Source organism: Taudactylus pleione, unplaced genomic scaffold (assembly GCF_031769625.1).
Source record: "Taudactylus pleione unplaced genomic scaffold, aTauple2 ptg000711l, whole genome shotgun sequence".
Classification (NCBI taxonomy): Eukaryota; Metazoa; Chordata; class Amphibia; order Anura; family Myobatrachidae; genus Taudactylus; species Taudactylus pleione.
Genome location: NW_028285113.1, coordinates 5,867,255 through 5,884,226, shown reverse-complemented (window position 1 = coordinate 5,884,226; position 16,972 = coordinate 5,867,255). Strand labels below are relative to the sequence as shown.

General features: G+C 42.8%; 1 protein-coding gene across 1 annotated transcript in view; it reads right to left on the bottom strand.

Annotated features, from left to right (window-relative positions):
• Nucleotides 1–3,732: 3,732 nt before the first annotated feature.
• The window catches only part of CFAP300 (cilia and flagella associated protein 300), a 65,241-nt gene continuing 52,001 nt past the window's right edge, over nucleotides 3,733–16,972 (bottom strand). The window contains exons 6-7 of the mRNA XM_088456662.1: nucleotides 5,922–5,988; nucleotides 3,733–4,328 (exon numbers count right to left, since the gene is read on the bottom strand). Coding sequence (XP_088312788.1) covers nucleotides 4,203–4,328; nucleotides 5,922–5,988 — 193 coding nt within the window. The 3' untranslated portion in view covers nucleotides 3,733–4,202. The remainder of the gene's footprint in view (nucleotides 4,329–5,921; nucleotides 5,989–16,972) is intronic.

Here is a 16,972-nt window from a genome sequence, read left to right as displayed (position 1 = left end):
CTTCTACTAGGGGCACTGCACTGGGGGGACCACTACTGTGGGTAATAATAGGAAGGACCACTACTGGGGGCATTGTATAAGGGGCACTGGATAGGGGGGAATCACTTACTGGGGTTAAGGTGCATATAGATAGGAATGTTCTGAGTGACGATAAAGGGGGGGGGTATCATGTTGACACGCCCATTTTTCGCCACTGCCAGCACCTGATTGAGAATTGGCTCAACTTGTACGCACCCTCCTGTATCCTGTCCACTGCACCTTTGTAGAGATTTTTTACATTAGCATGCCTCCACCACCTGCGGCAAATTGCCAATCAAGTTGGCACGTCCCCTGTGCTTGCCTCTTGGACTTCCCTCCAGGATCTCCCCAAAGGGAGTGATAAAATGTAGGCAAGAATATTAGTAGGATTAACTGATCTATATGCAAATGTGTCAGGAACTTATCAGTAGTAAATATATGGTATTTGTTAACAGGTTGTCGGATTAGAGGAAATAGATCTCAAGGCTAGTGCGCAACGCAGGAGAGAATCCAAACTGTCTGCTAACATTGCTGAGCACAGTAACATGTTACACACAGTAAGGACCATTTACAAAGCAGCAAAATAACGGCTGACATTTAGGGACTTCAGGTGCCGGGTGCTTGCATAAAGGGCAGGGGCACAACTTAGTGTGTGACAGGAGAAGCAGGGCAGAAAAGACCTCAATTTGGACTATGCGGAGGAGAAAGCTTCATAATCTGCTCACGTGCGAAGGAGGCGGAGGGGGGACCCCTACAACGTCTATTTGTCCCTTGTAGCCACAGAAGCCCCTTCCCCTTGATTTGTACTCATGTCTGATGGGAAAGATTGAGTTTTGTCCTATACTATCCATGAAATAACTTGACCTGGACAGGTGTACTTTATACAGAGGGGGCTTATTATCCTAAAGGCAAAAACCACCCTCTGCACTGGTCTAATTATAGTAAAAATAATTCTATATCATATAGCACTTACACACACACGGCTTCCTCAACCAGCATTTACCGATACATAAAGTGTTTAGAGATTACTCCCTAATGTGTACAGTGATTCAAAGTACCCCCTAATCTGAGTAATATCAAGGGAAGTTTTATGTTTTACGCATTTGCACGTGTAGATTTAGATGTGTGCAAAATGTATGCACTGTGCATGTGCTCATCCCGTGCCTATCTATAGCTGGGCGCAGCTTGAACTTGCAGTCCCTGAGTCGGACCAGAGGCATAACGTGCGGTACAGTAAGGGCGTGCAGACACAAGATAAGCATGCCCCTCGCAGATGCATCTTATTATACGTTACACGGGATCTAGCGTACATTAACAACAAAATAAATCAGATGAGTTACTGATGATGGTTGTTAGATTTCGGTGTATACTAGGCTGCATTGTGCCTTTAGATGCATGCAAAATGCAGTTGTGTGCAGATGCTTATTTTCTCTTTACTTTTGAACTCTAACTCAGGCCCCACGCATTCATATACAGTGCCGAAGCAAGACACAGAGGTAGCCTGAGCCGGTACTCCTACCTCTCCGCATGTGACATAATAGAACAAGGGACAAGCACCATGGGAGCACGAAGAATGGTGCTGGGCGCATCCTAAGTAAGGGAAAAAAAAACCCTAGATATGTAATACCAAGTCTTTGTCTATAATAAGCGTTATAGTAACAATATAACCTAAGGGAAAGGATGCATTGATCAACTGTGTGTTAGACAGCAGGGGATCCTTATCTATACCGTGTAATATCACAAACAAGACAGTTTCTAAAATATATAAGCATGCCATCTTACCCCCCTTCAAAGGACTAAGAGAAAAAGTTTAGCTTTTAGACTCTAAATGGCATTGAAATGTGTAAATAGTCAAAAGTTACAGACTTCTATTGTACGTTTATCTCGGCCTCTTGTTACCAGCCGCGTTGCACAATTCTGCACGCTTGTTAGTGAACAGTGATCTGCAGAAGTACTTATCAAAGTGATTTGTTTTTGTGCCCTGCAGAAATGTCACTTGCAAGAATCTGGTTGTTCAAGTTCCCTCTGTGAACCCAGGACCTGTAAAAAATGACAACTGAGCACAAGTGAGGCCAGTGAAACACTTACTAACATTTGTCAGTGGAAAACAACTTGGGCAGTCTACCCCCATTCAGGAGATGGGATAAGTTTGCAAACGTTTATGCTTTTCCAATAGCTTCTTTTATTAAAAAGGAAAAATGCTTTTGCCTGTCACCTACACATGAAACAAATATCTGATCACACATACACCACAGGCATTTTCACATGTCTGCATGAAGCTAGCCATGTTCCGGATCCATATACATGAGTGTTATTGAATGTGACTATCCCATGAACTGGCCGAGTATCTCCACTTGTGCTCCTGAGAACTCTGTCACATCATCACACGCTGCAGAACATTTATGAAGAGTCCTCTGTGTCACCGCAAAAATCATTGGCTTTGCACCCGTGCACCTAGATGGCATTCATCAAGGTACATGCCTATTCTTAGCTCTTGGGATATGCCACCACAAGCTGGAAGTTCATCTAGATCAGGCCTGGCCAACCTGAGGCTCTCCAAGCTATGGTGAAACTACAAGTCCCAGCATAACCTGCCATAGTTTTGCTACTAGGAAGTGCTAAAGTTGTGGCAGGGCCTGATCTAGATATTCAGACAGGTGTAAAGCTGCCCATCCACTAGCAGACCTCAAAACGACTGCACGATTACGACATTGTAATCGTGCAGTCGTTTGTCAGTCTGTGATGAGCCCGCACTGAACTAGCAGTCTTTCAGTGTAAGTACAGCAATCATATGCAAACATGCTGAACCTGACGATATCGTCAGGTTGTCCAGCATGTTTGCCCGATCATAGATGTCTAAACGACCAGCGGGAGCGCGCATCGCTAGTTGTTTTAGACATTTTTTTAAACGATGTGCAAACAATTTGCAAACGATTATTGAACGATCGTTCAATTACATCGTCGAGAGAGAGAGAGATAGACAGATATGGGGCAGCTTTGATCAGATGTTAACTGTTTATGTTTTTGAAGGATTATATTTTATTGGGCAAATTACAGAGGCACAAGATGTATCCAATTAAAAGCAAGGACCGATCTCCGCCAGCTCAGAGCTGCTGCAAAAAATTCACTTTTGCAAAATGGAAATGACTGTGTGGTCCTATAAATGTGGTTTCTCCACACTGCAAACCTAAATCTCCTCTTTGCACTGCTGTGTATAACCTGGCACTCAGGTACATGCTCTGTAGTTCTGCACCAAACTCCTTCTCCGCTAACACCAAAATCATGGTCAGCAAATCTATGCTGCTTGGTGTAAATATGGACATGCTGGAACAAATCAAGGCAAATGGCACTCCCCAAAAGTATTTTCTGCTGCACTTTGACCTCTGTGCCGCTCTCTGTTCTGGAGCTATACTAAGGATTCAGGGCACCTGCATTGAGATGGGTCTTCAGTAAAGAAAACGGACATTCTTGGGACACTAATATTCGTTGCATCACCAATTAAGATGACCTTCACATGTTACAACTAAGGAGCGTACTGTGTTTTTTATTTATTGCACCTGTGTTTGTTTATGTCATTTTTGCTCGCAATGGTTTATGACTAAATTGGCCGTGGTGCGTGTGCATGCCGTAAGGAAATTAGACTTTAAGTGTCTCTGCGGCACACATGACGACTGAATAATAAACTAAACAAATAAAGAAATAATAATAACTGGATCACTCCACAACTTATGTTTAATACATGCAAGTCAACCAGGGCTCTGTACTAAGTTAAAGGCGATATATAGGTTATTAAAACTATTCGTAAAAATGTTTTATTTATCAGACTGATTGGTCCTTTATGAAACAGTGCTGATAAATATTGGGTTTTAATGCAGGTAAAGGACTCTGTTACATGGTAAAACACCTCTGTATACAGTATGTCATTTTAACTGGCACATTTTTATATCAAATGCAATAAACAACAACATCCCTCCCATGCAATTGTATCTACAGCCATAAAAGAAAGAACAGAAATAAATAAATAAATACAAATGTTTGACATAAGAAGTAACAAAAATAAGGCTGAATGCAGATTTTTCCGGATCATCCTTTCTGGTACGGACAATTATAGGACATTAAATGGTCACCAGACACAGCTGCATGTGTTATTAACTGCATCTCCTCTCGTGTTGTAGTCTGTGTCTTCAAAAGATCCCCCCACCAAAACAATGATATAACACAGTCACATGACGTTTCATTGGGTCCACAATCAGATAGGAGAACGTCTGCCCATGAGGAGTTACTGATGGATAGCACACTCCATTCTCATCCTGTAAGTCATACAGAAGTAACAAAACATAAAGCAAGATCAGCCATCGGTGGTTGTGCTCATGTGAGATCATTACAGAAAACACAAAGCATGCGTCACTCGGTTAACCATGACCACAATCTATACAGCCAAAAGTATAAATAAAAGTTTGAGGTTTTTAACTTCCTTGTGGGCAAATCACATATTGGTTTATTGAGGGCTTGTTCTGCAGTCTCCACTCCGCTTGCCTAGGAGATCAAAGCTGTTTTTTGCATCCACTGTGACGTCTCCCACTTCTAAAGCTGTATCGGTATTCGCAGCAGTTTCATGCAACTGGCCCGATATTGCAGTGTGTGAATCCCCTGAACGTTAAGGATCTAATGAGAAGGTGTACGTTATGGCGTACTCGTACGTCATGTTTCTACTGCACTAACAGGCCTCGGTGGCACTAGAACAGTGTTTGGGGAACAGGGTTAAACTACCCCACATGGGGTAATAATGAAATTCCTGGGGGTAATGGACGGACAGCCGGGCATGCATATGAATCATTCTATAATATTCATAATATTCATATGCATGCCCGGCTGTGCCGCAGGGAGGCTCTAAGCCGGAGACCCGCTGAGATGTTATTACCAGCGGGCGCCCGGCTCCTTCCCTGCAGCGCTACGTTACCCGGAGGCTGGAGTTCTTTTCTGAACTCCAGCTTCCGGGTCTTTCCATGCGCACTATGGGAGAGACGTCATGACGTCTCTCCCATAGTTCCGAGGAGCAGCCGGGCGGACAGGACGGCGGCGGACGCAGGGGCGGGGATTAAGGTAAGTTTTTTTTGTACAAGCGGCACTACAAGGGCATTATATGGGGGCACTACTACAGGGGCACTACTACAGGGTCATTATGTGGGGGCACTACTACAGGGTCAATATATGGGGGCACTACTACAGGGTCATTATATGGGGCACTACTACAGGGGCATAACTATGGGGGCACTACTACAGGGGCATAACTATGGGGGCACTACTACAGGGGCATTACTATAGGGGCATAACTATGGGGGCACTGCTGCAAGGGCATTACTACATGGGCATAACTATGGGGGCACTACTACAGGGTCATTATATGGGGCACTACTACATGGGCATAACTATGGGGGCACTACTACAGGGGAATTATATGGGGGCACTACTATATGATTTCCTTCCTTTCAAATTAAGGGGGTAATGTCGGCGTATCTAAATATATTTTGGGGTAAAAGGTAAAAAAGTTCCCTGACCCCTGCACTAGAAGAAAGCAGGCTGTGTGCAGAATGGCCAGATTGGGCCAAATTTGGCCACACACGGTGCTCGTCTCTCAGAACAGACGCTCTGCATAACAACTGAGACTTTACTAGGAATGAAAAATACAAGATATATAAAAAATACTGTGAAAGTCCAAGTGAATTGAAAAATCGGTCAAAAGTCTATAAAATCTCTAAAATGTCACATTGCACTTCCTTTGTTACAGACAATAATTTAATGTAGAAGCCTGAATTTTTAGTTACGTATATTGATTTAGTAAGAGGTAATACCAGAGCAATTAGATAGAAGGTACTATATACAGTGTGATAGGACAGACTTACGTATGCTGATACTTTGAAGACGGAGGAAATTATATTGATCTGTTTTGTCTCTGGATCCTTTTGAACACTAAGAAAAATAAAAGGGAGACAGAAATCAACAAAAAAAGTGCAAAAACAAAGGATAATAATTGATTATCTACTATCTCTAGATCAAAGTACCTGCAAAGACTTCCCCAGGCAGCGGATTTGCTACTCAGGCCGAGATCAAACCCAGATAACTACGATGAGCGAGACAGCTGTCTCAGGCTGCTAATTATCTTGCTGCTGATGTAGAGATTAGGGGTTTCTATCTTTGTAGATTTACTAATGAATATTAGTTTTATAGTGGGTAATACACAAATACACATGTTTATGTTAATGTAAGGGATTAGTGGAGCATCATTTCAGTTTTCTTTTCAAGTATGTCTACTAATAACCCTGTTTATTTGTGACAGTCCTGCTCTACTATAATATGCCAGGGAAGTTTGGGGTGTGGTGTTGCAAATTTAGGGTGCTGATGAGCAGAATTTGACTGTGACAGAAAGCAGAGTGGTTTAAAGTGTCTAATGATGATGGGACCCAAACCCTACAGATAACCATGTATAACATCTGGACTTTATGGCCCTAATTTAGAGGGGTACACTGCAGGTCTCCCTATTATAGCAAGACCAGCCTAGCCTGGTGTTGGCTGCTGCTTTTGTAGAGAGACCCAGACCTCATTGTCCCCCTGTTATAGCGGTAACCGGTCCAGATTATAGCATCAGTGATAATGATGACTTTGGACCAGTCTTTCCTCTGCTTTCAGGAAACACCTTCATAGTATAAATGCAATCCCAAGAGACACTGGGGTATATCTACTAAAGTACGGGTTTTTAGAAGTGGAGATGTTGCCCATAGCAACCAGATACTTCTTAACATGTATCTAGCACCTTCTAGAAGATAATAGCTAGAATCTCACATCTTTCCTCCGTGCACTACAAGTCACGTTAAATATAACTCATGAGCGCCATGCGACTCGATAGCGCCAAACGTCTTTCTGTGCGACTTGTTACCTTGAAATGCCTCTTCCTCCGCTTACAAAATAGGCAGCATAAGTAGCTTCTGCTGATTAAGATGATATGCAGAAACATCTGGACAATTGTCTATTGATATCTGATTGTTTGGCCTGGTGCGCGAACAATTGAATCAACGCCATACTTTCTACCACATGCATGGTCAAAATATTAGCTCTTCCAATCATTCAGTCCATTCCTTTACTTCTGTGCTAGTTAATCCCCATTTGCTATTGTCTTCACACTGTGGATGCGGCCATTTTGTAAGCTGAAGCAACATTTGTGGGACTGCAGCCTTTCATTTTACTAGGAACAAAGTGCCTCTTTGATGTCGCTGGTTCGGAGTATCGATACTGTAGGCTCCAGTATTCAGAATATTCCTACTACCTCTACTATGAATAAGTAACAGGTGCACTTTTATGAAACTGGGTGGAAATTCCCTATACAATGTTTTATTATTTCTACTCATCACTCTCCATGCCACTTTCATTTCTGAAGGTGGTTTATAGCGCCAGATTACTCTTATCTTCTAAAATAAACAAGGCTGTGATGTGTAGTGATTAGAAAACTGACACAGAAGATCAGCAGTATAAGCTACACATTAAGGGGTCTACTCCCCACTTTAACGCACTGCTCAGGGTCAACGCCTCAGAACAAAATGGCTTCCAAATTTGCTCATAGCAGTAAATATGACAGAAGGTGCCACTTTGTGACTGAATCATATAATACATGTTCCCAGTTAGCCTGAAACAAAAAGAAAAACACAGGATGCAGAGATGATGGTTTTGTCATATAGTAATTTCCCTTTAAATAATTATCCAGATCAATACTCAATGTGACAAGAGCATGTTAACAGCTTTACGAGGTGATAACTGCCCATTCCCATAACATAGACCATGATTTATCTTTGTTCAGATATTTGTACAACAGGCACTTGATATGGAAGTCATTATTCTAGAATGGAAATACATCTGTTCCCAATTTACTTAAATGTGGTCAAAATAGGTTCACAAAATAGATTACAAAGGACTTGGGTTTCATATCACCAGCTTTCGTTCTATCCACTTAGTCAATTAACAGTTCCTCCATATTAACATCTGATTTTGATTTTAAGTGCCCCTATAACCTACATATAGAACTGCTATGGGCTGAACCAATATTCAAACAACTTTACTAGTAATCAGTCATGAAGGTACAGGACAGCTGGAAACTATGGTAATGTTCCCTCTAACCAAGATACCAGAGCTAATGAGGCTTGCAAAAGACCACTTGAGGCAAAAAATAGGATTCTTAAAATATGGAGACTAAAGAGTAACATCAATGGGCCTCTTTCATTTCTGCACGTCATATAATTTATTTCTAAGTATCAAGATTTTTAGTCAAACAAGTAGACTCAATAGTCTAAATTCTAGAATTTACCGCATCCCCCAATTATTTCCATTGTGGAAGAAACTCACCCCTGCCTGTGCCTATAATACCATGATGCCCCAGGGCTCATAGTCTGGAGTTTCACTGCAGATGCAAGTTACTGACTTACATAAATATCTGTGCTAAGAAGAAGTTTAGAAAAGTCGTTCAGTGGATATGCAGTGAACGACCAACGGCGGATAGCAAATTACTTTTATTTAATGAAAATTGACTCCATTCATTAAAAATGTCCACTCTTGTCTCTTCAGCGACAATCCTTGGTCCTTGGTCTTTAAAGATATCGTTCACAAAGTCTTTCTTGTTTGTCAAAGATTTTTGCATGAAAGACTTTTTGTTGGCAGGAAAAGTATTTGGTCTTTGACGAAAAAAGTCTTCTAATGGATAGGCCCCTTTAGGTCTATATGAACCATGGTTAAGGTCTGAATCAGAGATTATTATTATAGTTTATTTATATGGTGCAACAAGTGTTCCGCAGTGCCTTACAATGTACATAAACAAATAAGTGACCAGTGACTTACAGTACGATACAATGCAGGACAAGGACATGGATAATATACCATAACACCCAAATAAGCAGCAGAGCATAAACAACCAAGTGTTAGGTGCCCTACTGGGGAGTAAGAAGGAGATGAAAGTAAAGTAAACAGAAGCACTAGAGAGTAGAGGGGCCAGCTCATAAAAGCTCACATTCTAATTTTGGCAGACAAACAGGGGTGACACAGATGGGATAGACAGGGAGGAAGGAGCATGTAGCAGCAAGTTAGGATGCGAGCTGGAAGGCTTTGATGAAGTAGTGGGTCTTGAGAGCCAGTTTGAAAGATTGTAGAGGTGGAGAGTCTGATGGGGAGAGGAAGAGAGTTCAAGGAGGCAGAGAGCAGCATGGGCAAAATCTTGGAGGCGGGAGTGGGAAGAAGTAATCAGTTAGCAAGAGAGGCGGCGTGCATTTGTTGAACGAAGAGGGCAGACAGGAGAGTGGAGGGAGATGAGGTTAGAGATGTAAATGGGAGAGGAATGGATGAGGGCTTTGTAAGCGAGTGTAAGAACCTTGAATTGGGTTCTATAGGGGAAGGGGAGCCAGTGGAGGGCTTGTAGGAGAGGGTAGGCAGAAGTAGAATGTTTGGAGAGGAAGATGAGCTGAGCAGTAGCATTGAGGACATACTGGAAAAGAGAGTGATGGGAGTCGGGGAGGCCAGATAGGAGGAGGTTACAGTAGTCCAATATGGAGATGACCAGTGATTGTATGAGGGCTGTAGTAGCATACTGGGTGAGAAAGGGTCTTACCCAGGATCTTGGAAATAGGAAATATTTTTGAGATGGAAACAACAGGACTGCGAGAGGTGCAGGATATGGGGTTTGAAGAAGAGGGAGGAGTCCAGAATAGCTCCAAGACAGCGCACTTTTGGGCTAGAGGAGATAGTTGTGCCATCAACTGATAAAGAAATAATGGGAAGTGAGCTTATGTGGAACGGTGGGAAGATGATCAGCTCAGTCTTAGACATATTAAGTTTAAAAAACGCTGTGACATTCATGAAGAGGCAGCAGAGAGATAGTTGGAGATACGAGTAAGGAGAGAGGTCAGGGAAGGAAAGGTAGATCTGAGTATCATCAGCATAGAGATGATATTGGAGGTCAAAAGAGCTGATGAGTTTACCTAGAGAGGACGTATAGATGGAGAATTGGGGAGGTTCAAGAACAGAACCTTGGGCTGCTAATCTCAGCCTTCTCTATGTGCTCCACGGAGTGATGGAGTGTGGTGAGACACCCACTTTCAGGCTGTGTGGTCTGTGCATATGCAATGGAGATTGTAAACACAACAACACTGACGCAACATCAGTCGCACCCTCGACATTTGCGCTAGCGTACGTTCTACTCTAGCTACTCTCCTCTAATCCAACTAAACATGGCCTCTGAAGCTGTGGACGTAATTGACAAGGCAGCAGCGATCCCTGAAACACCCGTGACACTCCCATAACAAGCTCATGATACGGACCCTTTTTACGATCACTTTAGGTCATCTCCCAGTCTCCACCCTGATACGCCCAAGAATCGCAAACCCCTTCTCAAGTGTTAGCGATGCTGTAAGGAAACTGCGAACAGTAATGTACTCATTGGTTCCAGCGGGAGTAGTAAGAGATTTCTGGACTTTTTGCGTATTTTCAAAACATCGCTCAACTGTATATATCGGCACTGCGTCCATCTCTTACTCAGGCCCTTGGTTGCCATGGGCAACTGCTCCACTGGCACACCTCCACTCTTTTCACTACTTCATACACCCACCCCTGAGTAACCATCGGATGCAATCACAACTTGCATCAGTCCCATGCTAGGTGCAGATTGCCCGTCAGAGTATGGCCTCCAATGTGATGACCTGAGTTTGCAATCACATGCCTGCGACACTCCCGTACCACCTCCCTCTCACCTCCCAGTCACCAACCAAGAACTAGAATAAATACATTAAGACATTTCTGAGACCATGGTGCCTCAATCACAACTGCCCCTCTGTGTGCACAGACTCATGCGCAGCGCGACTTAGATGCCAAAGCAGTAGTAAAAAAAAATCGTTCACTGCTCCCGACACTGTGTCCGACTCAGAATCAGGCGCTATAAGCAAACTAAGATGCAAAATTGAGGAGAACATGCGCAGCAGGGGATTTGCACCAGTTCAATATTTTTCAAACAATGCAGCAATTTCAGCATTGCTACAAGAGAAAGCAAAGCCGCGTCAGAGAAAACCCTACTGGTAAGTTATTACACCCTGCTATAGTAGTGTTACTATGTTGTAGCATACTAATCAGTGTGGTACAATACACAGCAGGGGCATATCTATAATGGGTGCAGGGTGTGCGGAGCACATGGGCCCCTGGATCTAGGAAGGGGCCCACACTGCACACCTTGTATCCATATTTTTAATACTCACCGCTCCGGAGTCCCACGTCGGCTGTATCAGCGCTGTAAAAATCGCATAGGAAAATGCTTTTGCGCAAGCGCAGTAGGGAAATCGCTACCGCACCATTTTTTCCGGTGACCTGCACATGCGCAGTAGACTCTGGGCACAGACTATTGCCCTGAGTCTACTGCTGCGGCGCTTCCAGAGAGAGATGAGGGCGCACCGGATGGAGACTGCACACGGGCCCCCTTCTCTCTTAATACGCCCCTGATATACAGATCTGGAAATTGCGAACCAATGAGTAAATAATCCCACAAATATATTATAATCATGTTATAATATGAATGCTAACAGCTTGTTGCGTAATATATTTCTAATGCACTGTAGAAGAACAACTCTTGTCCTCTTATGAACGAAATGGGAAATAACACATCTATAATAAGCTAAACAGAAATAATACTAAAGGTGGGTGTGTTTCATTTAAAAGGGTGTTCAATATAAAGATTTCCTTCTATCCCTGTCCCTGTTGCAGAGACCTAATGAGATCTGCCATAATACCTTTTGCAATATACAGGTGTGTCTCCCAAATGCGTAGTACACCAGAAGTGGAGATTCCAGTTTAGGCAAACGTCTAATATCTTACCAACGCCTGCTCTATAATAAACTCTACTATTACCATGCTAGGATAAAAGTTATGGGGGAGTATTTGTCAAGATTTCTGGTAACGTCACAAGACATTCCTCCTTTCTATGCCGAACATCAGAATGTCCCAACTGTATTCTGCTGGGACCGTTCTTCCGATAAACAGCTCTCCCAGCAATCCACGTACAGGTATTGCTTATGCAATGCAGTATTGTAATGTGCGCCTTAGCCAAATTAGGGATGATCAATCAGCAGACCCAAATCGATCTTTGCAGAATCCAAAAATCACGATCCATTGGCATGAACATCAATCTTTTTTTTTTTAAATATTGGAGAACGATGCCCATCCCGATGCCGAATCTTTTTTGGGCATGTGCATTGACTGATCAAGGCTTTACTGCGTCCACTTGGCTAGAAGGCACCGGGACAAATCCTAAATATGTATGTTTAATGTAATAGTTTAGCCTACCCAAAACTTATAAAAGTAGTATTCTAATTATCATTTTTTTTTTTTAAATTAAAAATAAAATAAATATTTACAGAACTTAAAGAACGCATGATATATTGGCAACATCTCCTGTGTTACCTCTTCTCACATACAGACGAGACTTTTAAAAATGTGTTAGTATTAAGGACGCTAGGGACCCATCTGATGGCGTTTACCTTGACGTGGTGGATGGGCAAATGTTTTTGGCCAAACATTTACTAAAAACCTGAATGAAAAATGGATTATTACCATGCCCTACGCAGTTCCAACCAATATAAAGTGGAGAAAACCGAAGGATATCAGTAGTTAAACATGAAACTTATGTATTTATTAAATAGATAAAATGATGAAATAAAACATGGGTAAAAAATGGGTCACAATCACATTAGGACATATAATAGCCCAAAGATAGCGTGCACGCTATATTCAGTTCAGTAATCGAATGGATTTCAGAAATAAAGGGAAGAAAAGGCGGTTTCTACCGCATGTAGTTAAGGTTCCCCAATCTAAAGTACACTAAGCATGTATAGATAAGGTACAAGCAGATATAGATAAGGTACAAGCATAGACGAGTATAAACGCCGTTGATGGTATGTCCAATATTCATTTATAGTATGTTCATATATATATTTATATATTGTGATAAGGTCGGGGTAGGGGGTCCCTCTCCTGGGGTAGATGGACACCTCCTTACACACAGCAGCCAGGAAATAGCACTCCAGTCGTGAATTTTCTTGCAAGCTGGTCGGTCCAGTTTTTATTGTGCAACATCAATAATCAAAGAAACAAAACATAAAACAAACCCTAGCCCCGGCTGGGCACTAACTAGACAGTAAGTTCCCTCACTACCAGAACACTAAATAAAGCACAGTACCTTCTGGTTTGTAGCCAACAGTGCTAACCTGCGGCCCGCTGTCCCTGGTATGAGACACTCAGCTAAAACAAAACCCAGCGTATCTGAGCCACTTTCAGGTGCAAGCCCTAACGAGCCTGCTACCAGGCTGAAAGACCAAACACCTGGAGTGGCCTGTGGATGGAGCCCTCCCTCTCCTCACATCCACACCCCCAGGACCCATTCCAGCTTTTCACTAAAGCAGACATCTATAGTCTGTTTTTCCAAACAGACTTCTCCTGGGGGTTTTAATACACATAGGAAAGACATAGGCGCCATTCAAAACTGTTCCAGTGCTTCTATCACAAACATATATATATTTTTTTTTTTCTGTCCATAGAGTCGGCACTCCCATTCACATAATGAAAATACTGAGGTGCCAGTCATGAGTTAAAATAGCAAGAACAATAAAGCGGCACTCCACTCCACGAGCGGAGCTTAGCACACACTCTGCCGGAAGTTTCCGGAGGTGGGGGCAGGTGCCGCAGCAGACAGAGCCAGTGGTGATTCAAGTGCCAGGTGGTGATTTGATGGAACTTGTTTGGAATCTTTTTATTAACCCGTGGAGTGCCGCTTTATTTATATATATATATATATATATATACATACATACACATACAGATAACAGTGGATGTCACTCGGGTAAACAACGAGGCTAAATCACAACTTAGTGGAGGATCAACGTTTCAGGGCGCAAACCCTCTTGGATCTTGGAAGAAAAGGCGGTTTCTACCGCATGTAGTTAAGGTTTCCCAATCTAAAGTACACTAAGCATGTATAGATAAGGTACAAGCAGTGCATAGACGAGTATAAACGCTGTTGATGGTTAATCCAATAGTAATATATAGTATGTTCATACATATATGAAATCCTACCCGAAGAGAGGTGTGGAGCCAGCGGGTGTTTGGCTGCAGGATACCCTGTTTACCCTGCAGTGGCTCTGGTTACTTAACCCAAACGGGGAGGGAATCCTGTAGAAAAGCTTAGGGTCCAAGAGATGACACAGGTGCAGGTGGGCGACGTGTTTCAAGATGCAAGGTCTCTTCCTCATGGCTGCTGCTTACCTGTGTGTCTTGTGTCTTTTTATAGCAGTCTGTGGAATGAGGTGGGCTTGTTAAAAGTTTCCTCCTGCCCCACTTCTGGTTTTGGGACCAAAAGGTGGGCGAAAGTGAGCCACAAGGTTTCTGGATCTTTTTTAAGTTGATTCTGCCGTTTGTGTTCTAGATGGTCATATCGCGGGATCTTCAGATGTGTTATAACACCTTGACTCCTCCAATGATGTAAATAGTGGTTCTTTACTGCCAGAACAATTACATTTTTGCCGTGACCGAAAGTACTCTGGTGGCCATCTTGGTGCCGGACATTTTGCTTAAAGCAGGAAGTACTTTAGTCGCCATTTGGGGTGGGATTTTTTCTATTTTCTACTTATATATATATATATATATATATACACACATATAGTAGTCCCAAGGTCCGGCACGCCACAGAAAACTCTCAACTGTCCCCGTGCTCATCGAAAATTTGATTACTGAACTGAATATTTTAGACTCATGCACTCTATCTTTGGGCTATTGTATGTCCTAATGCGATTGTGACCCATTTTTTACACGTTTTATTTCATTTTATCTATTTAATAAATGCATAGGTTTCATGTTTAACCGCTGATATCCTTCTATTTTCTCCACTTGATATTGGTTGGACCCGAGTAGCGCCCTAGGGTATGGTAATAATCCATATTTTATTCAATTTACAGTAACTTGGTTTCCACTATGGAAAACCATTTACCATACACGGCCCGCTTACACTCAGGAGCCCCAAGTTTCACATACACACCACATCCTCATTTACTAAAAACCTCACTTATACTCCGCGCTACACATAAAGCAGGAGTTCCGTGTAACTCGGTAGCGCCAAGCATTTTTTCGTTCAACTTTTTACCTTCAAATGCATCTTAATCACAGAGTGATGTGAATAGCTAGAACAGACAGCGTCTGCTGATTAAAATGATATGCAGCATGCCTATATTTACTTTGTGATTGCATGTGTATCTGCATGCAAAACGCTACGTTACAGTGTTACAGCTGCCGACACTGTAACGTAGCATTTCACAAGCAGACACACCCGCAATTGCTCACAGAACATAGGAATGCTGCATATCATTTTAATCAGCAGAAGCGACTAGAAGAGCTGTATAACGCGCCAGGAGGCTAGATGTAGGAGGACACATCTGTATACTAATATAATATATACAGTGCATCTGGAAAGTATTCACAACGCTTCACTTTTTCCACATTTTTTTATGTTACAGCCTTATTCCACAATGGAATAAATTCATTTTTCTCCTCAAAATTCTACACACAATACCCCATAATGACAATGTGTAAAGTTTTTTTTGAGATTTTTGCAAATTGAAATAAAAAAAATGTAAAAAAAATATATCGCATGTACATATGTATTCACAACCTTTGCTCGATACTTTGTTGATGCACCTTTGGCAGCAATTACAGCCTCAAGTCTTTTTAAATATGATGCCACAAGCTTGGCACACCTATCTTGGGGCAGTTTCGCCCATTCCTCTTTACAGCACCTCTCAAGCTCCATCAGGTTGGATGGGAAGCGTCGGTGCACAGCCATTTTCAGATCTCTCCAGAGATGTTCAAATGGATTCAAGTCTGGGCTCTGGGCTGGGCCACTCAAGAACATTTACAGAGTTGTCCTGAAGCCACTCCTTTGATATCTTGGCTGTGTGCTTAGGGTCATTGTCCTGCTGAAAAGATGAACAGTCGCCCCAGTCTGAGGTCAAGAGCGATCTGGAGCAGGTTTTCATCCAGGATGTCTCTGTACATTGCTGCATTCATCTTTCCCTCTATCCTGACTAGTCTCCCAGTTCCTGCCGCTGAAAAACATCCCCACAACATGATGCTGCCACCACCATGCTTCACTGTAGGGATGGTATTGGCCTGGTGATGAGTGGTGCCTGGTTTCCTCCAAACATAATGCCTGACATTCACACCAAAGAGTTCAATCTTTGTCTCTCATGGTCTGAGAGTCCTTCAGGTGCATTTTGGCAAACTCCAGGCAGGCTGCCATGTGCTTTTTACTAAGGAGTGGCTTCCGTCTGGCCAATTTACCATACAGGCCCGATTGGTGGATTGCTGCAGAGCAGCTGGTTGTCCTTCTGGAAGGTTCTCCTCTCTCCACAGAGGAATGCTGTAGCTCTGCCAGAGTGACCATCGGGTTCTTGATCACCTCCCTGACTAGGGCCCTTCTCCCTCGAAAGCTCAGTTTAGACGGCCGGCCAACTCTAGGAAGAGTCCTGGTGGTTCCGAACTTCTTCCATTTACGGATGATGGAGGCCACTGTGCTCATTGGGACCTTTAAAGCAGATATTTTTCTGAACCCTTGCCCAGATTTGTGCCTTGAGACAATCCTGTCTCGGAGGTCTACAGATGATTCCTTGAACTTCATGCTTGGTTTGTGTTCTGACATGCACTGTCAAGTGTGGGACCTTTATATAGACAGGTGTATGCCTTTCAAAGTCATGTCCAATCAACTGAATTTACCACAGATGAACTCCAATTAAGCTGTAGGAACATCTCAAGGATGATCAGTGGAAACAGGATGCACCTGAGCTCAATTTTGAGCTTCATGGCAAAGGCTGTGAATACTCATGTACATGTGATT